This window comes from Aythya ferina (genome assembly GCF_964211825.1).
Source record: "Aythya ferina genome assembly, chromosome: 27".
Classification (NCBI taxonomy): Eukaryota; Metazoa; Chordata; class Aves; order Anseriformes; family Anatidae; genus Aythya; species Aythya ferina.
This window is the reverse complement of record NC_140310.1, coordinates 4,221,223-4,245,285: the sequence shown is the minus strand read 5'-3', so window position 1 is coordinate 4,245,285 and position 24,063 is coordinate 4,221,223. Positions and strand designations below refer to the sequence as shown.

The following is a 24,063-nucleotide window of genomic DNA, read 5'->3' as shown; positions in this document are numbered from 1 at the left end:
CCTTCCTCTAGTAAAGCTGGATATTCATCATCATCATCAATGCCTCGCACCCTGCCAGCAAGGGCACAGCACCAGCAAATGGAGCAGCTCCAGGCACTGCTCTCCTCTTGTCCCCCTGGCACTTGGGGACCACCAGAAGAAGGGGGACAACCCATAGCCCGGGCACCCGGAGCTCTTTGCTGAGGATGGAGGACACAAAATGCTGCAGGGAACGGGATGGATGCCTTGCTGGCAGTCAGGAGGGAGCAAGGAGGAGAATAAAGAAACGTCAGGACTGCAGACAGGGTTAGGGTAGGGAAACTCTTGGCAGATGTGGCATCAGATGTTTCCCTCTGACCTTTATAAGCAGCGGAGGAAATCACACCGCTGCCAAGAGGAGCTCTCCACACCACATCCATGCTCAGCCCCTTTCCTACAGAAACTCACAGCCTCCACCCTCTGTATAATCATCCCAGCCAGGGCTGATTTTGGCAGCAGGCTTCCAGCTCACCCCACACACCAGGACCCCCAAACTCGTCCACAGAGCTCCCCGAACGCTGCCTCCCCCCCGCGCCCTGAGCCGTGCTGATGTTTTTTCGGTGCCGAGCAGCTCAGCACATCTGGCTCTCTGTTTCCGAGCTGTCATTTTCCTGGCTGTTAGAGGAGAGGATATGTTGAAGAGCAGCCTGGCTTTGCAGCGAGGCTCCTGCGAGAGACGTGACATGTTTATTTTCCCCGCGCCAACTCGCACATCAAACGCGCTTTGGGTTTCTGCCTCACAAAGGGGAAGATCGGTCCCTTTGGCAGCACCCCGGGGGGGCACCAGAGCCCCTGCAAGCAGCCGGCATCACCCTCCAGCCCCCCCGAGATGTCCCTGCCTGCAAATCCCTAATTCAGCTCCCCGGCACGAGCAGCGACGTGGGAGAAGGGGCGTCCGACTCGAGAAACTCGAGGTTTTGCATGACCCAAATTTCCAGCTTTCATTTAGGTTTTAAGCGCTGTCAGGTGGCTGGGGAGAAAAAAAAAAAAAAAAAAAAAAAAAAAAAAAAAAAAAAAGAAAAACAACACACAAAGGAAAGGAGATGGTATTTTCAAAACCAAAGTTATTTCGCATAAAAAGAAAAAAAAAAAGCCCTGCCACATGGGAACGTGTCAGCTCCTTTGAAATGTTTGCTTGTTTGCTTGTCTCCCGGAGCCAAACAGACAGGGAATTGTTCGCAGCCTTGCAAAACATTTCCACTGACCCAAACCCGCACGTTTCTGGAGCCGAGCATCCCCCAGCCCACCCGGGCTCCCTCCTGCACCAACAGGGGGGGCAGAATTTGGGGTGCTCTGCAGGACACGGACCCCATCCTGCACCCCGCAGCTCCAGCACTGGCATCTCCCCAGCCCGCCAAGCTTGGCTCTTGCTTCTGCTTGGTTCTTTGTTCTTGGTTTATTTCTTTTTTTTTTTCTTTTTCTTTTTTTTTTTTCCATTATAGACATCATTTAAAAAAAATAAACTTTACAATAATACATTTGTAGGCGTTGCCATTTGAGCATTTCTTTTTTTAAAAATAAAGGGGAAATGAAATTTAAAAAAGCCACACTGTAGATGTATATGGTTATGTATATACATACATATATGTAGGTATAGGTGAACACTATATACATACACTATATATGTATATATAAAAGAAAACTGAGTAACATATAGAGGTTTCCAACCGCTGCTGGGGTCGGATCTCATCCCAACCCAAATCCGACAGGACGAAGGATGGAATATAAAAAAGATGAAAAAAAAATATCTCCCTCTCCAAGTGACAGACCGAAAGCATCAGGACAACCTCACATCGTTTGGATACTGGTTTCTTTTTCTGGTTTAAAATTCTCACCGACAACGGGAAAAGAAGAAAAAAAAAAAAAACCCAAAGGCAGTAATGATGTAGAGAGCTGGAGCGAGTTCCCTGGCCGGAGGGAGACGGAGAGCCTCCAGTAGCACGGCTGTCCTCTGGAGCGGGGTGATGAGGATACGTCCCTTGTCCCCACGGGGTCCCCGCAGCGTGCCCGAGCTGGTGGCTCCTGCAGCCAGCCCTTGCCCGAGCTCTGCTCGACGCTCGTTTTCCCTCCCCGGTGCCGTTCACAGCTTTGGCTCCCCATTTTGGGGCGGCGCGGGTGGGTTTTGCCACGAGCCATCGGGCTCCTGCTTCAGCAGAGACACCCAACGCGCCGTAAAACGAACCAAAAAACGTCAAGGAAAATTAAAAAAAAAAAAAAAAAAAAAAACAAGGGGGGGAAGAAAACCACCAAAAGTTTCCCAGCACCACCAGGGTCCATCCGCCGCCGTGCCGTGGTGGCAGCGCCGGTGTTTGGGAGCGTTGCAGTCCAGAGCCCGAGGTGAGCCTTGGCTTCCCGATGCTCCCAAGCCGGCACCGGCGGCGTGGCCGAGGCTGGGGCGAGCGTCCCCGTCCCTCTATAGCACCAGCACCAGGAGGAGGACGGGCACGGTGGGCAGGATCCGGCCCGCCCAGTGCCGGCTGCCGCCTGCCTTGGGGTCCACGAAGGTCTTCTGGTCCGGCATGGTGTCCGTGGTCAGCTGGGTCTGCGGGAGAGGGGAGAGCAAGGGGTCAGCAGCACCCTCAGGTTTGGTTTTTTTTAGGGAGAAGAGCCTATTTTTGCCCGTGGGTCGGTGAGAAATGCAGTCACTGGGATGAGGTCCCTGCAGCACCCCCTCCCCAGGCTCCCCCCGGTCCCTAATTTACCTCTGAGTAGCACAGGCTCTGCTCTTTGGACTTGTTTAGCTTCTGTCCGTGCTCCTGGAGGGGAGGAAGGAGGCAGGCTCAGGGCAGGCTCCTGCGCCCGGGGCTGCACCCCAGGGCTGGGCTCCCCGGGGTCTTTGCCGGCCCCTTGGTTTTGCAACCAAAAGTGAAGCTGCAAGTGTGGACGTCTCAGCCCCAGGTTTATTCCCCCTGAAAATGTCCCTGCTCAGCACCACTGTGAAACCCACAGGAATTTGTGCCCCCATCCCCAGCGCAAGGCACCAAACCACAAGCCCAGCAAAACACGAGAAAATCCATATTTTCCGATGTTGCCCAAAACCACACGGAATGCAATCGCTTGTTTACACCCTCAACAAGCCCAGGGGCAGAAGTGGGGCTCAGGACGGGTGCTGAGCATGGAGCAGGACACAAATCCTCCCTTCCCTGCACCAGGACCCCCGGTCCCACCCGGCAGAGAAGGGGTGCTCCCCCCAGGGGGGTGGCCGTGCCGGGTCCCTGTGCTCCAGCGTGAAATGGAGCCGCTGATTGTCTCACGGAGCGGTAACTAGAAGACAGAAGAGGTAATTACTCGAGCGTGCCGGATCTAATTAGAGGCTGCCCAAGGGTGACATTGCTGCCTGCACGTGCTGCGGGCGGAGGCGATGCTCCCCTGGCTGCGTGCACCCACCCACGGCACGGTGCTGGCTGCAGCCCTGAAAATGATGCTCAGTGGGCACAGCACCGCTGCAGGACCACCTGGAGCAGGACCAGGGGGGCCAGATCCTGCCAGGCACCTTGGTACCAACAGCTCGTGCAAGCCAAGCCGTGTGCTCATGGCTTGCACCGAGTTGTGCCAAAAGAAGAAGGACTTTTTGGAGGTCCAGAGCTGCCCAGCCCCGCACCAGCACCCCCAGTTTGCAGCAGGGACTGGGCTGGGCTCCTACCTGGATGGAGGTGCAGGTGGTGATGATGCTCGTGTCATACATGGTGTTGCTGTAGTTGATGTCATCGGGGGACGGGCTTTTCTCCGTCCTGGGCGGCACGGTGACGGGGACCAAGCGCGTCCTGGGGGTGAGGTTCACGTCGGTGCCGTTGCCAAAGGCCTGGATGGCGTTTCCTGGGGGGGCAGGAGAAGGCATTTACATGGGGGCACTGGCCACGATGGGCAGGGGAAGGAGGGCGATGGGGGAGCGCCTTACGGAGGCAGGGGTTCTCCGTGAAGTCCCTGAGGAACTTCTCGCACTCCTCCTCCAAGTTGCCGCTGCCTTTGCAGGAGCACCAGGGCGAGATGGTGATGCTGGTGGTGCTGGCGTCCACGTAGTTGGGCGTCATGTCGAAGCCTGCACCCGGGAGAGGAAGAGGAGGAGAGATGAAGGGCTGAGGATGGGTTGTGGATGGGGGGAGCTCTCCTCGCCATGTCCCATCTGAGCACTCACCGATGAGCCCCGCGTAGGAGCCCAGGCACGCCTGGTAGTTGTCCCCGGGGCAGCTCGTCAGGGACTGGAAGGAGGCTTGGCAATTAGCGTGGAAATCGGCCAGCCGGGACCTGGGGGCAGAAAAAAGGAGGGAGAGGGACGGGATTGCACCTCCGCTGCTGGCACCGAGCGGCCCAGCAGTGAAATTTGTAAAAAATAAAGGAAACAAAAGGTGATGAACGGGATATAGAGGAGACCTCAGTGAGAGCTGGAGACTCCAGAAATGCAGTGTGACCCCAGCAGGCAGCCACCCCCAGCATGTACCCCCCACCCCAGGGACCCTGACCCCTGTCTCTGCTGCTCCCCCGTCCCCACCCCACCACTGCCACCCCATAAAACTTCACCACTTCATCTGGCCGCCCCGCTCCCGGCGTCATTACGCGACTGTAAAATTTGACTGCTTGTTTTTATCTTCCCCTTGAAACGTTCAAGCTCAGAGTGCAATTAAAATGCCAGAGGTTGGGGTTTGACTGTTTTTCTTTTGTGGCTGAGATGGGGAAAAAAAAAACCAAACCAGAGCCTCGCAGGGAGCCCGGGGGGCTGGGACAGTCTCGTGTCCCTTTTCTTGGGATGAACCGAGTCACCGAGGTGGAAGGATCAAGAAATGTGAAGGATGAAGAAGGGAACGGATGGATGGACTGGGCAGATAGACGGATGGAGGGCAGTTTTCCAAATTGACTCAGTCATTAGATGGACAGACACGAGGCTGAATTGTGGCCCGGGCTGGATCTCAATCACAAGGAGCGATCGCTGCGAAGCGGCCAAGCTGCTGACACTGTGGATGAGACCTTGCATTTCACAACAAAAAACCTCCTCGGCTCTTTTTCTCACGCGTCATATAGGAAGAAGAAAGCATACATTATTTTCTTTAGCTTCCTTTTCCTTCCTTCTTAATTAAATGTCATCTTTGTCCAACCAGTGATTGAATCATCCGGCAGTACCTGCCTAAAGCCATGAGAACTGATGAAAATAAAGGCTAGGAACTGTTGTTTTTTAAATAGGAATGATTTGTTTTCAGGAGGTTTTTGATCAAATTAAATGGGGGAGCAAATGAAGCAGTGATTGAATGGGGTAGAAGGGATCCACAGCAATGCCTTACATTTATCCAGCACTTTTCATCACACCTCGAGTGCGCTAAAGGGAAGAGTGCGCAGGCACTGCCTAATCGCAGCCAGAGCCAGGGAAAGGGACGGATCCTGCTCACCAGCACGTGGCCAGAAGCCTGCTGCAGCTTCACGTGTTAGGTACCGGGGGAAGGACAGGGGAGGGAACAAAGCCCAGCTGCTTGGGGCTGCTCCAGGGCACCGGCTGCTCTGTGCCGGAGCGCAGCGCTTGGTGCAGCACAGCCTTTTCCTGAACACTTCTGCTCTTTCCAGCCACCCGTGACCGGGGTTTTTTCCAAAGCACCGATGCATCCATCTCTCATGGAGCAGCTGAGTCTCTTTTTCGGGAACTCCCCCACCCTTCACACCCCAGCATCACCCCACAGCATCCCTTCTGTTGCTTCCCACGGCCGGCTTGCGCGCAGCTTTTGCCCATCATCCGGCGGCTGGCGGTGCCAGTTGGATTATTTCCCTTTTTCCACCAGCTGTCTGACCCACTTAGCGCCTCCCAACAGACCACAGATTTCCAGGGCAAGGTCGGCCTCTTCATCTGGGTTATTGGAGCACTCGTGACGAGGAGATGGGACTCCTGGGCACCGCTTGCTATACGTGGGGAATGCTAAAAACCAGCAGCGATGCAGCTGGCATCCCTTTCACCAAGACGCGCAGCCAGGGATGTCTGCTCACTCACGTGGGGAAGCTTTGGGGTCTGAGACCCAGCGGGGAGAGCCTGGGTGGGCATCACACGGCAGCAAAGCCCCAGCTCTGCTCCTTGGTTCCTCGTGGTTCCCACCGCAGGGAGGTATTTTGGACTCCCTCCCTCGCTCCGCGGGAGATAAAGTTTCCGACAGCATTTCCCTCTGCCCAAATCAGAGGTGAAGGCACGTCAGTTCTCTTAAAGAACTGTGGCAAGTTCATCACCGAGTGCCATGAAAATTTGTCACGCTGCTCCCCGGGGCCCTGCTCCTGGCTTGTAGCATCCTCTAAGGCAAATGTTATTCTTTTCATAATACATGACAAGCCAGCTGGTAATCTTTCCAGAATATCCAAGCCAGATGTCACTCTTTCCGTTGTATACAATGAGTTCGCAGTCGGTGGATGAGGCTTGAACTGCCAGGAATAAACCTTACTGGAACCAGCCCACGGCTTCTCAGATTTCTGCTTTTAAGTGCCCGGGCAAAAAAGGGGACGGAGCCAAGTCCATCTGAGCAGAAACAGGAGGAGCTGGTGCCAAACTGCTGGCTTGCAGCTCGAGGTGCAGGTGGGCTCGGCGAGCCCCTGCCTTGATACACGAGAGCAGCTGGGGTCAGTGATGGGGAAAAAAGGAAGACACCAAGCATGACCTTGACCTTGTCTGCTTTCCTGAAGGGCCTCCAGGACAACCCCCTAGTGATATACATCCTTCCAAGCCAACCCTTGCAAGCACGCCCTGCATTTTTTCATTTTCGGTGCTTGCCAGCCCCTCTGCAAGGTCATTGAATCATGAAGGTTGGAGAAACCCTCCAAGATCATCTGCTCCAACCCTACTACCAACATCACCCACATGTCCCTAAGCACTCCAACCCCAACAGGGTTTCCTCCTGGGCACCCATCCCAAATAACTCATCTCCTGCCTTGGTACGATGAAGGAAAGCCTCAGCAGCTTGCCAACGTGATATCTTTAATCCAACATTAAAAGTTACCTGCACAGCAGAGGATTTCAGATTGTGGGTTTTTTTTGTGTGTGTTTGGTACGTTGCAATTTTTTTGAGCTGAAAAATCCCCGGAACAGATGCGAGGTGCCTAATTGGGTGCTAATTGTTCCCATCACCACATGCCTGTAAGAAGTCCGAGCCCGGCGCTGGTAATAACTCTCTCCCCATCAAAGCGAACAGCATCAGGCTCTCGAATATTTCATGCAGAAAATGTCCAAGATGCAGAGATTACTCAAGACATGTTTTTCACAGGCAATTTACAGGGACCAAGGAAAAATGGCTTTAATAGACATCAGTGCGGAGAGGCGGCATAGAAAAAATGCCTGCCCCCCCTCCCCGCAGCTCGGTGGATGTTCAAGAAGCTGCGACAACACACAAAGCCCAGCAAGACATAAAAAGCCCCCAGGGCCTGCTGGGTGCCCTCCTCCTGGTTGCTCGTCCTGCTGGAGATGAATGCATTTGGAGCCAGGGGATGCAGAAATAAAAAACGAGCATCCAACAACGGGGGCGGCGTGGCCGGGTAACGCAGCGAGGCGTGGGGATGGCACCAGCTAAAGGAGTGAGAGAGGAGCCAGGGCAAAACTTCACTGCTCTGGATGACCCTCTATAAACGCTAGGAAATAGCTCACAGGGGAAAAAAAAGGATGGATGGAAATACTTGTTTTATCCAGGAAAAGTTACCGGCCAACTTGGCTTTACACCTGATTTAGTGAAAATCACGTCTTTGGAGGATGTGCACCAGTGCCCGCAACCAGCCCAAAGCTGCCAAGGGAGATGGGAACAGCAGGAAAGAGGCAAAAAGAACAAACCAGAGAAAGGCAAAGGAGAACCCCAAAATTACAGAGTCAGAAGAGCCAAGCTAGCTTGAGAAAAAGGAAACGAGGACAGGCAGACCAGGGGCTGGGTTGGAGGTTGTTAGTTAAGAAGTTTAGTTACCAGATGTATTTTAGGACACTGCATGTTGATTCATCACGGATAAGAGCAGTTGAATGATTTTTTTTTATCCTCTTGCCTATGCTCAAACCCTATCATTACCCGGTAAGGGAAGGGAAGAATTAAACACACGCATCATTTGATTTTAATTGAAGGACTGTTCTATTTCATTGAACTGCTAACTAAGCCGAACAGGAGATTGTGTTTACATAAGCAAACCCTGAGTCAGTATAGACTTGCTGTCACATTAAGTCAATACTTATGAAGGCTCTCTATTTAATTATTCAGTGCGAATTGACTTATTATTGTGTTAGGACTGTGGGCAGCCTTGAGCAAGGTGGCCACCGAGCTGAGATCGCTCCCGGCTGCCTCTGCACATGGGTGCCCACAGGGTCCCCGGGGAGACGCACCCCACTTGCATCCTCCCTCCTCCCCATTCCTTCCTTTGGTGGGAAGCCAAAGCCTCCAGACTGCACAGATTTGATATTTTAGGTCCAATTCAGAGGGTTTTTTTTGCAGGTAATTACAGCCCTGATGCAGGCACCCACTTTGGGGACCCCATTGCCCATGCCCTGTTCCCCCCAAGACGCCGGCGCTGCTCCCCTCTGCCTCTCCCGGAGCTGCTGCAAAATCCAGGAGTGTTTTTACTTCCTCCTCCTCCTCCTCCTCCTCCTCCTCCCATACCACGGACAGCTGAGCTGCTCTCATTACGTGGCGTAATGAGAAAGTTGAGCTGCGCCGCTGTTTATCAAGGCAACATCCATTACAGATGGCACTTTGTGCTCAGCGAAGGGCGTGAAGGCGAGGACGCGGGCTTAAAAGAAAGCGTTTTGCTCCCGTGGTTGGTGTTTAATTGATACAAAGCCAAGCTTCCCTCTTGGGTCATCAGTGATGGAGCAGGGCTTCCCCTCCCCAGGGCACGGCTCGGGAATTGGCTTCACAACCACAGCCAAAATGAGGTTATTTCTGCTCAGTTTTACCCAAATCAACCTCCCCAACACACACAGACAGACACAGGGGTCCTACCAGGAGCTGGGCAAGATCCCTGCCTCCTCCCCACCACAAACACTGCCTGAAATACACCCAAAAAATAGAGAAAACTCAGGAAAACGAACAGCCAGCCTGCCTTTGGATGCCGAGGAGCAAGAGCCAGTGGAGGCTGGGAAATTCTTCAGCACCAGCATCAGTGAAGCATATAAGACCAGATTATTTGTGTTCCCGACTTGCTGATGCAAGATGAAAAATACAGCAAACTGCAGCTGCTGAAATCAGCTCTTTTTTTTTTTTTTTTTTTCCCCTCTCCTTCCCTTTCCCCTTAGCTGAGGTTAGTGTTTTGCAAAAGGTTTTTATATTCTGGGAGCTAAAACCTGTCCGTTGCAATCAGGCACAAAGCTCGGGGAGTTTGTCAGGCTCCTCTGCTGTGCTGGGAAGAGCTCCCCGCGCGAAAAGCTGCGCAAATTGCAGCCATCTGGGCTTGATTGCGCCCTGCCCTCGTGGCTGGAGCTGGATTTGGGGACTGGGAACCTCATGGAAGGGGTCGGTGGCCTCGCAGGTGCTCCTGCTCTGAGCATCCCCAGGCACCCAGCTGGGTGCTGATCACTACAAATGCAGAGGAAACGTCCCCAGAAAGGCACATGCCTGTACTGAGGGCTTCACCCTTCATTAGGCATTGAGCCAGGAGGCCTAATTAGGGTCTGAACCCATGAAGGAGAGTTATCTCATCTCCCATCACTGCTGGAGCAGCAGCAGATCTGCTCCTGAGTTCGATGCCCTTGCCAGTCCCGTCCTCTGATAAGGACGAGCATCACTCCGTGATCCCGATCTGATAAGCTTGGGCATAGTTCCTTATCCCACAAGGGACTGAAAGCTGCACGTGCCCATGGCCAGGGGCACAGGGGTGCAGAGGATTTCATGCCCAGTTGCTCCTCAGTGGGTGTGAGCCAGAGTCAGACACCATGGGAAGCAGGACCAAGCCTGCACACGCTCCCAGCACCCGGTGATGATCCTGGCAGCAATCCTTTTGCCAATTCTTTGTTATTTCTAAAGGCAGAGGGGAGCAGAGACCCCCAGCACCGGCCCCGCAGAGCGCTCCCCACCTGCAAAACCAGCCCCAGGAAGAAACACAGAGATGGAGGGGGGTGGATGGAGGAGACCCCAAAACAGCAGCAGGGCAATAAAGCGCACCCCGAGTGTGCACGCCTGCTCACTGGGAATTAACAGAGCACCCAGCCTCTGCCAGAGCTGTTCCCATCCCAAATACCTGCGATGAAAAAGCCAGACCCACTCTAACTTGCAAAGCAGCATCAGTACAGCAAAAATAAATAAATAAATAAAAATTCTTCCTTTTCTTTTTGTTTTTGTTTTGTTTTCCTGCTTGCCTCCGGGGAGGGAGCTCAGCTCAGGTGCAGGCACCGCTCGCCCTGGATAGGTCACTGCTTTTAAACACTTTCACAGCTGCAAAACCGAGGAGGTCAAGCGAGCTGCTGGAGTGTGTCAGCATCCCCAGCATCCCCAGGCTCCCCACTGCAGGCTCTTAACCCTCCTCACACCCCGGTGCTGCAGCCTGGTTCATGCAGCTGCTTGTGATGGGGGTGCTGAGGTTTGGGGAGCCCCCCTGAGTCCCTCCAGGGCAGAGGGGACAGGATGAGACCTTCCTGCAGCACTGCACAGGTCAGCGCGCACCATGCAGAGCTTTGCAAGGTCCCATTGTGGGGAGAAAATCCCCAAGATTAAGGCAAAAATCTCTGCACACCGACGCTCCAAGCTGGATCCAGGAATAAATCAGGGTTTGGGGCACCTCTCCCTAACCGGACACCATCATCTGCTGCCAGAAAATGCATTTTCCCCATAGAGCAAACAGACAAAAACCCCAAAAATGGGTTGCTCCCGCCACAAGCTGGGCACATCCACAGCATTTAACGCCTGAGCAAGCCTCTCCTGCTGCCGGAGAGGTGCTGCCATTAATTTGGCCGCGGCTCAGCACAGCCCCGATATCTTTTATTCATAGACATTGGCGTATTGTATTACTTTTTGATAAAAAGCCACATTCCCACACTTCAAACGCAGTTGCTCGCAGCCAGGGGAGGACCCAAAGCACCATTATTTATTTTGCCACCGGGCTGTGGGAACCTCCATCACCGCGATGGCAAGAAGACCCTCCTCCTCGTAGCAAACTTATTCTTTACGAGGCTGATCCGGACCCTGGAGGGTGACAGGAGGTTTTTTGCCCTATGAATAATGGGCTTCATAATGGAGAAAAAGCCTGATCTCCCCCGACTTGGCTTCAGCACCGGGAGAGGAGCGCGTTTCGCCAGTGATGGAGTTTCGCTGTGGATGCTGAAAGCACTCCGAGGGGGTTTGCTGGGTGTGGGTGCCCCCAGTGCCATGGAGCCTGAGTGCGTTTGTCCTCCCCATGTCTTGGGGAGGTGGGGAAGCCCCCCAAAGCCCGAAAACCATACACAGCCCTGCACAAACCCATGGGCTCACCCCGCAACAAGGTGGGGACCAGGCTCAAGGCCCCCTCCCAGCGCAGGAACCTCTCCATGAGCAGCCAAAAACCCTTAAACCTCCCCATTTTACACCACGAAAAAAAAGCTGTGTACATTCACATACACATCCAGGAGGACGCAAAACCCTCAGGACAACCCAAAACCACGAAAAGGAGCCGAGCAACAAGAAAACGATGCAAAACCAGCCACGACCCCGTGCCAAATCCTCCCCAAAAACACCGAGCAGAAGCCATCGCGCGGCGCCCTTACCGGCAGAGGTGGTCGGCCCGGCACACGTTGCGCAGCTCCAGGCAGTTGGGCTTGTGCTTGTCCTCGTAGGAGCAGGAGGGGACGATGGTTTGCCGCCGGCGCTCGGCGCAAGCCTGGTCCTTGCAGGAGCAGAAGAGGAGGCGGTAGGTGTACTCGCTGGGCACGCGGTCGAAGAACTGGCGCAGGGCTTTGTGGCATTTCCGCCGGCTGCAGTGCTCGGTGGCCGAGATCTCCTTGCTGCAGGTGGAGATGTAGCCCGAGCGCAGGCGCTTGCAGTTGTCGTTCAGGTTGCAGGCTTTGGCCGCGTCCAGGCAGTGGTTGCTTTTGGAGTTGGTGGCCGGGTCCATTCCTGCCCCGAGAGTAAGATGGGGGGAAGAGGTGAGGCTGGGGACGCGTCCTCGAGCCCCAAAATGCCACCAGGAAGGGGTTGGCACCGCCGTGTCCCTGCTGGGCTGGAGGTGGGTGCACTGCTGTTGTCCCCCCATCCTTTCACCCCCTGCGTGATCTGGAAGCCTTCCTCCAAAAAGAAAAGGGGTCACGCACACGGGGAACCTGGTTAAACCATCCTCAGTGCATAATTCATGCCATGAATTTACAATTTTACCTCCAGTCAATTATTCAAAGAATAATTTTTAATTATCCAGCCTGCTCCAAAGCAGAACAATCTGATGAGCTGCACGGGGCCCAGCCAGCCCTCACATCCCCTCCTGGGGCTCCCCAAAACCAGGTCACCCCCAGCCATGACCCCAAAAGGGCCAAGTCCTGCCCTGGCAGGGACGATGGGGACAGAACTGGGCACCAGCCGTGTCCTGCATCCACCCCGGGAATCCCAGGTGTCAGCAAATAAAGCAGCCAAGGGAGAGGATGGACAGAGCCAAACCACCGAGTGGGAACAAACGCTGATTTTTTTCCATTTTTTTTCTTTGTTTTTGTCAAAATGATGAATTGCCCTTGGCAGGCCAGGTGCTTTTTTAAAAGTCACCTGACTGCACCAGCGATTTCTTCCCTAATTTCCCCTCCTTCACAGCCCAGCCAATTTCGTGGATTCTTCCATTGTCTCCTGGCTTCCACTGGCAAAGACAAATGACAGCACTGAGGAGGGTTTCCTACCGGGCGTGTTTGTAAGGCCCTGGCAATTAGCAAATGGCAATCAGCTGCCTTGGGGAGCACGGTTCTCCTTCTTTGCTTTGCCTCTTTGAGTGCAGCGATGCCCATGGTCCCGCTGCCACCCAGGGCGTGCAGATGAGGAGCGTTTTGGGGGCTCCGTTTGTAGCCCAGGACCCAATTTTGACTCATTTTCCTGCTGTTTTATCAAGCTTGGCATGAGCACCCCAGCCTGGAGCTCCTGCAAGCAGCGATACTTGCATTATCAGGTCCCAATTAGTAGACAAAACCTGATTTCTCCCCAGTTTTGTCCCGTGCAACCCCCCAGCTCCCACCCCATGTGCAGAAGGGGTGCTGAAGGGGAGGGTGATAGGAATAAAGCTTTGAGAGGGGGAAAAAGGAGCAAAGAGGAGCCCCAAAGGCGGGACAGGGCAAGAATTTGGCCACAGGAGCCCCCTCAGCCCAACCATGGGGACCCTCCAGCCAAGGATGGAGCCAGCTCATGACCCCAATTCCAGGGGAGCAGGAGGGGATGAAGTGTGTGAAGAGGAAGGGGGAGCACGATTCCCCTTTCTGCTCATCCAGAGCAGCCCCTGGCTCTGCAGGGGGACGCAAGGAGCCTTCGCAGCTCTCCAGCACGAGCGTGGGATCCATGCAAAGTGCCGGCTTCCTGCCTAATCCTCCCGAGCACCGCGCCTGCCCTGCCCCGGACCTGCGGGGACCTGGATGCATTTTAATAGAGCCGATGCTTGAGAGCGCAGGGTTCCTGGGGAGCTCATTAATAAAGCACGGGCATGAAAATTTCATGAGGCGGGCAGGAGACGGGGGCCAAGGAGCTTCGGGAGCACCGGGAGGCGCGGTGCCACCAGCTGTCCCTGCTCGATCGGAACAGGGCAGGCTTGGGGGAAGAGGAGGAGGAGGAGGGTGATGAGGAAGGCAGCACGGGCTGAGCCTGGGCACCTGATGCCCACCAATTTTTGGGTGCTGGCCCCGTGCTTCCCAAGCAAGGGGCTGAGCCTGGTGTGGAGCTGCTGCAAACCCTGCTGCTGGGTGAGCCTCTTGATCTCGCCGCTCCAATTCCCCCAATTTCCCCCAATTCCTGTGCCTGCCTCTTTCACCACAGCTGCCATTCCTGCAGGGAACGGGGCAAAGCTCTCGTTTTGCACCATCCATCCTCACCCTGATGCTCTGCTCTGCCCCATGGGGTTCAGGGGGCTCTACCCCCAGCCCCCTGCTCCCCGCCGTGCTCCCAACCAGGGCGCGAGCAACCAAAACCCAGGCGCGAGCATCGAGCGTGGAGCATCGCCTCCCTCCCTCCCTTCCTCCTCGCAAGGTAACGTAATCCCTGCGCTATCCCCACAGGCAATTAGCAGCGCGCCGGCTCAGCCTTGTTATCCAGAAACAACAGCAACAGCTCATTTGCTTCAGCCGCTTGGGCTGCAGGTCAGGGCTGGGGGTCCCGGGGGGCTCCCCGCAGCCCCAGCCCTGCACCAGGGGGATGGAGAAGGGCTGGGGGCAGCAGCGAGGCCACCCCGGTGGCCACGGCGCATCTGCGGAGCGTAGCCCCTGGTTCCCCCTTCCCCAAAAGCCGGAGAGGCTTCCTTCCCCCCTTGCTTTGCATTTCTGAATAAATCAAGCCGTGAGCGTTGATTCCCCCGCTCCAGACACTCCGCTTTTCCGACTTTCCAGCGGCTGAAATATTTCCTTGACGATAATGCAATCCAAAAAGGCACGCGGGAGACGGGAGGGGGGTGGCATCAGCATCCCAAACAGGCGCTGAGCTCCCCGGGGGGAGCCTCGGAGAGGGGCTCCAGGAGCCAAAACCCAGCGGCAAGGGGGTCCCCGAGGTGCACCCATGAGTTGGGCACAAGGCGAGGGGTGCCATGGGGGGCGCAGGGCTCCCCGAACCCCCTGGCTGGCTCTCGGGGAAAGGGTTAAGAGGAGAAAGAAGCCAAGGCATCGCTGACCTAATTCGGAAGAGGGGTGGTGGCAGAGCTGAGGGTTGTCATGGAAATAGATGGCAAAAAAAAAGTTCCTGATGGACCACGGTGGGGTTTGGGTTTGGAGAGGAGGGCGTAGGGTGGAGAGGTGCTCCCAGGGGCTCTGCTCCTCCTCCGAGCAGCATCCCAGGGCTCAGATCCAGGCCAGTGGCCCCAAGGAGGGACAAACAGGGTCCCCCCCCAGCTTCCCAGCCACCGAGGGCACAGACAGGGCATCCCTCAGCTCCCGGGACACAAAGGGCTTTTCATGCAGGACCCACGGGCAGCGGGAGGCTCTGCGTCCCCTCCAAGCTCCCCCACCTCATGCCACAGCCCCAGGGGACGTGGCAAGACAAACGAATGACTTCTGGCCCCAAATCCCACCTTCTCTACTTATTATTCACCCATGGCTGGAGTCCAGGAGGTAAAAACCGAAATCACAGCCTGGGGGGAATTCAGAGCCCAGCAGGAGGATGCTGTTGGTGCACTGGGAAGGGGCGGCACTGGATGATGCCCAAACACCGGGTCTGGGGAGATGGAGGAGAAATGGGCAGGGAGGTTTTGGGCAGGGGGATTTGGGGCAGGGGGATTTTAGGCAAGCCAAAGGTGGGCTGGGGGAGTGCTGGAGTGAAACACAGGGGAAGGAGCTGCAGGGTTTCACCGGCAGGGAGCTGGGTTGCGAGTTTGTACTCCCGGGCAGGAGCAGCCGAAGCGGCGGATGCATGTTGCTTTTATTACCTGAGAAAATTGAAGCGAGTCTGAATATATCAGAGAGACGAGAGGTGACCGGCTCGTAGGGGGAAGCTTCATAAAATTCTTCTCCTGGAGTGGGAGGGAGGAAAGAGAAGGGGAAGAGGAAGCAAATTAAAAGAGCGCAGTGAGCGAGCGCCAGGCACGGCCACCTCCAGCTGGCGAAGGGCAAAGCGAGAAGCACCCCAAGCACAGCCCTGCGGGGCAGGAGGAGCCCACTTGGGTTATGTTTTGGGTGATTTTTGGTGGCTGTTGTGAGCTCGGCTCCTTTCCCCAGCTGGGTTTTTCCAGGGCTGAGCCCCGCGGTTCAGCGGATTCACACGCACAAGGTCAGCGTCCCGCCGGCACGGCCAGCTGCACGCCAGAGGTTGAAGGGTCTGGGCTCAAGGCCGGATTTTCCTTTGTTTGTTTGTTAACGAAAAAAGCATTTCCTTCAAAAAGAAGGCTGTAAAAAATGTCTTCCGCTCCCTCTGCCTCTGGTGCGCTTTGGGGAAACGGGAAAATTTCAGCGATGGTTGTGGTGAGGTGGGGGGACGCAGAGGTGGCCGGAGAAGCAAATTGTTTCAGCACCGACCTACCCACCCTAAATTCCTCCTTCCTCACCAGCCAGGGGAATCCCCAGCCCAGCCACTTCTTCCCCCTGCCCTAAGCACAACCCCACGTGCTTTCGCTGCGCGCCCATCGTGTAACTCCAGAGAAATTTGATTTCAGGAGAACCGCAGCTCTCGGGGGAGGAAACGCTCTCCTCAAACCCCATCAGCCACAAGATTAAAAAAAAAATAGACTATATATTTAAAAATATATAAAAATAAATCAGTGGCCAGACCTGGAAAGCCCCGGTCAGAGGCTGAGCACCAGCCCAGAGCATCGATTTCCATTGTGCTTGGCAGCCCTCGGGGCCGGATCCTGCGCCCTGGTGCCCTCGCTGGGGGTAACCCCGCTGTGCCCCACGGCTGCAGCCCTCCCGGCCACCATTAGCCCAAGACAGCAGCATTTACCCCATTAATTTTAAGGATATTTAAAGGATTTGTTAAGGAGCCACTTGACGTGCTGGAAAACAAGCTCGTGATGGGGTCGGGAGCGAGGTGGGAGGGCACGAGCCCGGCCCTGCAGCCCCTCGGTGATGTCCCTGGGGAATTTTGGGGAGGGCAGAGCCGGGAGGGGAGATGGGGAGACCCCAGCTGGGGCTGGGACCATGGGTTTCCAGCCCAGGGGGATCTGAGTGATGCTATGGGGGGGGCAAGAAACCCCACCAGGGACTGCTGATGATGGTGGCCAGGGAGGAACCTGGCTCTGGGCAGCGTGTCCTCCTTTTTTTGCTGGGTTTCCTAATGCTCCAGTGACAAATAGCACCTTTATTAAAGTGCATTTAGGAAACACTGTAACCTCACGGTATATTGCTTTGCCAATGCAATAAATAATTAAATACCAGCCGAGCCCTGCTGCTTGCTAGGAAAATTACCGAGCATTAAAAGGGCAGCGGACTTTTCTTGAGCTCGCTGAGATGCAATTAACCTCCAGGAACGAGGCTGGAGTGAAAGCAGCCCTCCTTAATGGCAGGGCTGCCTCGCTCCCGCAGCCCAGGGGCTGGATGGAGGCGGCCAGGGCGCAGCATCCTTGCTGAAGGCACGAGGTCGGGGTCTACCCCAGGCTCCTCGTGGCTTTCCCACTCGCTGGTTCTCCCCAGAGTCTCCAGATCTGGTAAAATCTCCTATTTTTTCCCCCCACGCACACCTCTTTATCAAAGCACAGGTCCTGGAGTACCCATCAAGCACTAAAGCTCCCTCCATTCATGGCTGCTAAACCCTCTGAAGGAAGGCTGCTAATGAGGGGTAGAGAACAATTAAGCACTAATTCCTGCTCTGGGCGGGTTCGGGGGCTCGCTCATCCCTGAGCTGACCCAGATTCGAAGGCAACTCCAGCAGGGCTCGCCACGGGGGGCTGCGTGCTGGGGTGCAAGCCCCCCCCACCCTCATCCCTGCCACCAAAGGCTCCCAGCATCACCAGCCTCTCCTCTGCCTTCAATCCCAGCTCCTGGGGGTGGGCAGAGCCCCGTGCCCGCTGTGGGGTCTGCCAGGGGGATGCTCTGCCCCATACCAAGGGGAGATGCTCTGCTAGGGAACCCCCCCTGCCACGGAAGGAAGCTCCTCGGTGGGCTGTAAAATGTGCCCCCAGCCCCTGCACTCCTCTGGAGGAGGTGGATTTAAGCCAGGACAATCAAACAGCAGAGGACCAGGAGGTTTTTTTGCAAGCTCAGTGGAAAGGGGGCCAAGCTGCCACCGCCCGGCCGGGTGCGTGCCCTTGCATGGGTTGTGCCGTGACCCGGCAGCTCCGGAGCAGGCTTTTGGCACAGGCTGAAGCTGGATTTAAGAGCTTCTGTGTGCAGAGCCGGCCCTAAGCCCATTAGAGGGATCTGTGCTGTCAAACCAGAGCTGGCTCTGCCCGGCCCCAGCCTGGCAAAGCTGCGCGGGGGTGGCCGGAGAGCAGAGCAAACCCCGTGAGCAGCAGCCCCAGCCCCAGCCGAGCCCCTCGCCACCAGTTTCGCCCTCTCCAACCAGTTCCCAGCCCCTCTGAGCCCTGCGCCAGGAGCCACCAGGCAGTGGGGCAGCCCCAGCCCCTTCGGTGCCCTCAGTAGAGGGGCGAGGGGCCGAGGAGGAGCCCCCGCAGGCAGGCAGCAGATTATCCTGCCCTCGATGCACAAGCCAGCCCCGGCTTGGCCAAATCCAATTTCAATTACCTGCTCCAGCCTCTGATTTACTCCTCCACCAGGCTGCAATTACGGCAGCCTCTGGAGCATCGCCCCTGCGCGGAGAGATCCCGCTGCCAGCCCTCCCTGAGCAAGGGCTGGAGGGGTCCTGGGGGGGGCAGCGACGACCTCTGCACCCCAAGGGGATCCCCACGGCCCCTGAGGTGCTGCAAAGACCCTGGTGCCAGCCCTGGTGCCCCTGGAAAGGGCAGACAGAAGGGGAAAGGCCGGGTGCTCTCGGGAAACTCCTGCAGGCCCCAGGGTGCTTTGCCTTTCGGATGGGAAAGGAGATGTGGGACTTGCCCAAAACCACAGGAAAAAGCCCCGTTTCCTCCAGCGTTCGTGGCAGACGAGGCTCTGGGGCTTGCTTCCCAGGCTCCCCCACACCCCAGCCTCTTGCAGAGTGGAACGGGGTGGGCACAGCCTGCAAACCCTGCTCACACATGGGGAACAACCCCACAGCCTTTGGGGGACAAAACTCAGGGCCAGGAGGGAGGCAGTGGCTGCAGAGGAGCCCTGCGCCCACCACCTCCTACACGGGAGCAGCCCCCAAACCCATTTCCCCCTTGCCCCAAGCCCACCGTGGGCACACCGCCCCCATCCCATCCCACACCAGCATCCTCCAGCAACAGGGACACCAACCCCTGCGCAACCCCCAGCCACTTTCTGGGGGGAAAAAGCAGCACCCCCAAGACCCCAAATAGCTCCGGAAACCCCTCACCCCCTCACCTCACCACCACCGCCGCCCCGCGGCGCCCAACCCCGTACCTTCGGTCAGCCCCAGGTGGATGCTCCAGTAGATCTGCAGGCACTGCAGCTCCTTCTTCATGCCCCGCTTGCAGCGGCAGTCGTAGAGGGGGCTCTCCTGCAGCACCTCCAGCGCCGCCTGGCACTCCTTGTTGGCCAGCATGGTGTTCCTGTCGCGCCCCGCCAGGCACTGCCGCAGCGTGCGGTACCGCGAGCTGCAGCTGGGCTCGGCCGCGCACAGCTCGTTGGCTCGCACGCAGTCCACGGGCGCCCGCCAGCCCTGCGGGTCCTGCCCTGGGGGGGACGGGGGGGCGGCCAGCGAGCGGAGGGTCTCATCTGGGTCACGGGGAGGTGAGAGGAGAGAGGAGGGCAGAGAGAAGTGAGGGGGTGTTGGCGGGGAGAAGGACGTGCCCCGTGCGCACCCGCCGCGAGATGCCGAGCTTCAGCCCCCAGCCGGGTGGCAACGGGGTGCAGGGAAAAGGGTTGGGGTTGATTCCGGGGGATGCCAGCCCCAAAATCAATGGAGAGATGCCAGAAGACTCTGCACCTCTGCACCAGTCCCCTGTGCCTCTCCACCGCACCGCTGCACCTCTCCACTGTTCCCCTGCACCTCTCCAATGTTTCCCTGCGCCTCTCCAACGCTTCTCTGCACCTCTCCACTGCTCCCCTGTGCCTCTCCACCATTCTCAGCACCCTCCAAAATCCCAGAGAGGGATCACATCCTTCCCTCGCTCCCAGCCCCTGCCTGGATGTGTCCTCAGCTGCACCCTTGGAAATCACGCAGCACCCCCAAAACCCCGCAGCACCCCGGAGAGGGACTGCATCCTTCCTCCACTCCCAGCCCCTGCCCTCAGCTGCAGCCTCGCCAGGGGGCTGTGACACAGGGGGACATCGGCCTCTCCTTTCCTCATGAAATCAAAGAGCAAAAGGACAAACACGGCGTGTTTCCAGCCCTGGTGCCCGCGGAGATGAGCCTCCCCACACAACCTCCCCAGGGCAAGCCAACCCAAACTCCCCATGCGCATTGCTGATTTTTTTTTTAGGTTGGGGCTCAGCATTTTCAGCCCAGCCACGGGATTTTTTGGGCGTCTGACTCATGGGTTTTGAGCTCCCGGGCTCGGCAGGGCTGCGGAGTGGTGTGGCTGGGCACGAGCTCTCCCCCCAGCACGGCCTCCTGCCTGTCTCCGCGCTGCGCCCCTCCAGGAGGCCGTGCTCCAGCTCCTGCCCTCTCCATGGGCCCTGCCTTGGCCGTCAGCCCCGAGCTCTCCCCATCCTGCCAGGCACTCCCTGAGCTCTCCCGTTATTCCCATGGCTTGCTTGCTTTTTGCTTTCCAAAAAAAAAAAAATCTGGCTAAGCAGAACCCTGGCCAAGGCGGGGGTCCCTTCGTGGGCGCATGGGGAAGGGGGACAGGCTGGGACGGCACCGCTGGTCCCCAACCGAGCCATGGGGACAGGGAGGGGACAGCAGAGCCCCTGCCACTCCCGGGCCCCCATCTACAAAACTGCAATTGTGGGCAGGGAAAACCTTGGAGCAAGCAAAGATGGGCACAGCGGGACCTTCGGGGTGTCCTCGGCCACCCCAGGGGGTGACACACGGGGACACCCCACATCGTGCAACGCCCCCGCCACGAGCCATGGGTGTCACTGCCCGTGGTGCCACGGGGAGCAGCTCCAGGAGCAGCAAATGTCAGCCTCCAGCTCCAAGCCCCTTTCCCTCTCCGTGGCCACTTGTCCGGGTACGGCGTGGGGACAGTGACACCTACAGGCATGTGACAAGGGCCACCCGTGTCCCCCCACCCACGGGGCCACGCAGGGAGCTCCAGACGAGCAGGGCTCATCCCCTGCCACCGCACAAGAGGGGACATTGGGGGCTCGGGTGGCTCTGCAGGAGGGACGGGGCGATGCGGGGCTGGGATCCCATCCTCCTGGGCTTCAGCTGCTGGCCCCAAAAGCCCATCGGTGTGTTTGGAGAGGTCTGGAGGGCGTCCAGGTGAGCAGGAGCAGCCACAGGGCCCCTCTGTCCGTGTTAGATCCAAGGTGGGCTGGCAGGTGTCCCCGGCCACGGCTCTCCTCGGCGTTTCGGGTTTATATTCCACAGGGGGAGCAGGCAGGGTCCGTGCACGGCGGGGGAGAAGCTGGCATCCCCAAACGCTCCCCGGGGCTGAAACGCAAACGTCTTGAGCCTCCCAGCGAGCTGGGGCAGGCTGCTCCCGCAGGGCGCTCGGCTGCCAGACAGGCAGAGCCATCCCGCAGCTCAGCACCACGCCGCTTCTCCTCCTTCATCCCGGCTGCACATCCCTCTGGCTCCAGCCCCAAACCCAGAGCTTGGCTCCGATCCGTGCTCCTGCTGCCTCCACGGAGCCTCGTTGCGGGTCCCCTCTCCTCGCCGCCTCCGTGCGCCTCCCGGGCGGGTGCCAGCAGGGTGTGGGGAAGGGAAACGGCTTTGCTCGGATGTAAAATGCGCTCGTGGAGCTCGTGGAGCATCCTCCCGAGGGGCCCAGCACCCTGGGCAGTGCGGTGTCAGGGTGGGAAGGCCAGCAATAAATCCACCCAGCACCACCATGTCCCAGCTGTGGATGCCAGCAGCACGGCGCAGAGCTGTCCTGCTCCGGAGGAAGGGCGAAGCAGCCCAAATTTTTGCCCCCAAGGCCAGCCACACGCTCAGCCCCGGCTGGACAGGCTGGAACCGAGGTGTTAGACCTTAAAAACCCCCCTCCCCTCCTGCCCATGGCACGGTCAGACCAGGCAAAACCCCCCAAAACCCTGCAGGGGTGCAAGGGGCAGGCTGAGCCTTCGTTCTACCCAAACCAAACCACCTCACGGCCAAACCTCTGCCTAAACTCGCGTCCACAAAACACCTGCAGGGAATTTCAACCCAATCCTCGGCCGTCTCAGGGGGGTCAGAGCACAGCACAGATTTGCAGGCAGAGGCACAAACCTCCGGCAGCCAGGGAACGAGGCAGCATCGGGCTCCGTAGCCACCGTTCCCATCCAGCTGCAGTGCTCTTTTTCCTCTCACTGGTCGTGCCAGAGACCTTTGGACACAGGCAGAGGGAAATATTTATCCTCGCAACTTGACTAAAAACAACAACAACCCAAAAAAAAAAAAAAAGGAATTGCTGAGGAGCACGCAGCCTCCCAGCCTCGCTGTCGTGGTAGCAATTGCGTTATCCCAGCTGAGAGGGATATTTTATTATTTTATTTTTTTTTTGTCTCTCCGGAAAGAAAAGCCCAGATGTTAAGAGCTAAGCCAAGAGCTGGGTTTCCTCCCTGCCTGGCCCTGCCACGCACCCAGGAAGCCCCAGGGGCACGGCGAAGGGGCTGAGGGTCTGGATTTTGGGCTGCCAGCCCTGCGAGGAGGACGGACCGTGGCTTGGATGCCTCAGGTGGAGCATCCCGGTGGTCCCTGCCCTCCTGAAGCCCCCTCGTGGACCCCCCAGCAGCCCCCACCGTGCCCCCAAACCTCGCTCCCCCTGGCTCAGGTTTGTGCCCCGACCCCGACACTCCCCGGCAAGTCACAGGCAAGGACACCCCAAATTTTGGCTCAGCCCCACCACCACCCAAACCCACAGCGTGGGGGCACGCAGACCCCTCACCACCAGGGCACAGCAGGATTACATCGGGGAGAAGCAGAGGGGGAAGAGCACCTGCCCCCAATTCCCCCAGGGCGCTGAGCATCCCCAAAAGGTGCCGAGCACCCCGCACAGGGTGGATCCTCCACCGTGGGTGCCTTTTCGGGAGGTTCGTGTGCCAGCCCTCTGCAGCTCCCCATCCCTTCTCCTCCCCGGCCTCGCAGCCTCGAGCTCGGCGGAGTTTTTCCAGGCTGCTGCAGAGCTTTTGGGATCGCTCGCAGGCAGAGCCAGCGGGGTGCAGGAGCTGCCGTAGCCACGGCTGGAGCACAGCACACAAACCCCAGCCCTACACACAGCAGGGCAGCTCGCCAGCCTCCCAGGGGGGAAAAACGGGACCCTGCTCATCTCCTTTTGCACCCCGCATCCAATACAACCTCTGCCTTTTCCCCTTCCCGTCCCTTTTTTTCCATCTGCACCTTCCCCATCGCCGCGGGAGGCTGCCCTAGAAATGCGGAGCGTTCTCCCTGGCAGCCTCCAGAGCTCCGAAATCACTCGCCCATGAGCGCACGGATTGCAACAGCGGGGACGGCGGCGGCTCCCCGAGCACACGCGAGCAGCTCAACTTTCCCAAAAAACCTCCGCTCCACGCCGAGCTCAAAGGCACCCGGGGGAAACCGAAGGGCTGGGGGGACACGAAGGGACCTGGGGGGGTGGTTTTAGGGTGGGAAAATCCTCCGAAATGCAAATCCTGGCGGTGCTGCCCAAGGCGAGAGGGGACCGGGAGCGTGCGGGGGCTCCGCGATCTCCTGCGCGGTGCCACGGCCACGTCCCCGCCGTCGGTGCCCCGGTTTGGGGCTTCCCGAGGGGTTGGCCGGTTCCGAGGGGTTTAGCCCCAGGTTTTAAGCTTGGGTAGGGCACCGGCAGAAATTGCTGGCCCTAGTGGAATTGCTGCCGTGCTGTGTCTCGCCTCAGCCCCCTCCTGATCCGGACGAAGAGGCAGAGGATGCGCAGCGCCCGCAGCCCGCGGGCAGAGCGGGGCAGGGCAGGGCAGGGCTGGGCTGGGCTGGGCTGGGCTGGGCTGGGCTGGGCTGGGTTGGGCTGGGTTGGGCTGCCACTCACCTACGAAGAGGACGATGCAGAAGGCGTTTGCCAAGATCATGTTAGGAAATCCACGAGATCCTCCGCGGGCGGTGGGGGAAAAAAAAAAAAAAAAAAAAAAAAAAAAAGGAAAAAAAGAAAAAATGGAAAAAAAAATGGAAAAAATGGAAAAGAGGAGGAAAAAAATGTAAAAAAAAAAAAAAGGATCGGGGAAGGAAGCAAAGCCCCCAGACGAGCAGGTAGATCCCAAATCCGCACGGCTCTGCGAAGAAAGGCGAGGTGGGGGGGTGTGGGGGCGCTCCGCCCGGCAGCGGGGCTCGGAGCTCGGAGCCCCCCCGCACCCCCGGCCCCGCTCCGCGCACGGGGGACACCGCGCACCGGGCACCG

At 57.7% G+C, this 24,063-nt stretch overlaps 1 protein-coding gene across 1 annotated transcript; it reads right to left on the bottom strand.

Moving 5' to 3' along the window:
* Nucleotides 1-1,496: 1,496 nt before the first annotated feature.
* Nucleotides 1,497-23,791, bottom strand: GFRA2 (GDNF family receptor alpha 2). Its single transcript, XM_084499721.1, has 9 exons — nucleotides 23,698-23,791; nucleotides 19,028-19,342; nucleotides 15,502-15,585; nucleotides 11,681-12,029; nucleotides 4,154-4,263; nucleotides 3,917-4,057; nucleotides 3,662-3,834; nucleotides 2,721-2,774; nucleotides 1,497-2,560 (listed from the first exon to the last, which is right to left on the bottom strand). Exons 1-9 carry the CDS (start codon nucleotides 23,735-23,737, stop codon nucleotides 2,432-2,434), a joined length of 1,395 nt encoding a protein of 464 aa, XP_084355847.1. The 5' UTR covers nucleotides 23,738-23,791; the 3' UTR covers nucleotides 1,497-2,431.
* Between the last annotated feature and the right edge of the window lie 272 nt (nucleotides 23,792-24,063).

Coding starts and splice junctions, on each gene's coding strand:
- GFRA2 (XM_084499721.1), bottom strand. CDS start 23,737: ATGATCTTGGCAAACGCCTTCTGCATCGTCCTCTTCGTAG. Junction 3,835..3,916: donor CACGGAGAACCCCTGCCTCC/GTAAGGCGCTCC, acceptor CTGCCCCCCCAG/GAAACGCCATCCAGGCCTTT. Junction 2,775..3,661: donor CCACCTGCACCTCCATCCAG/GTAGGAGCCCAG, acceptor CCTCCCCTCCAG/GAGCACGGACAGAAGCTAAA.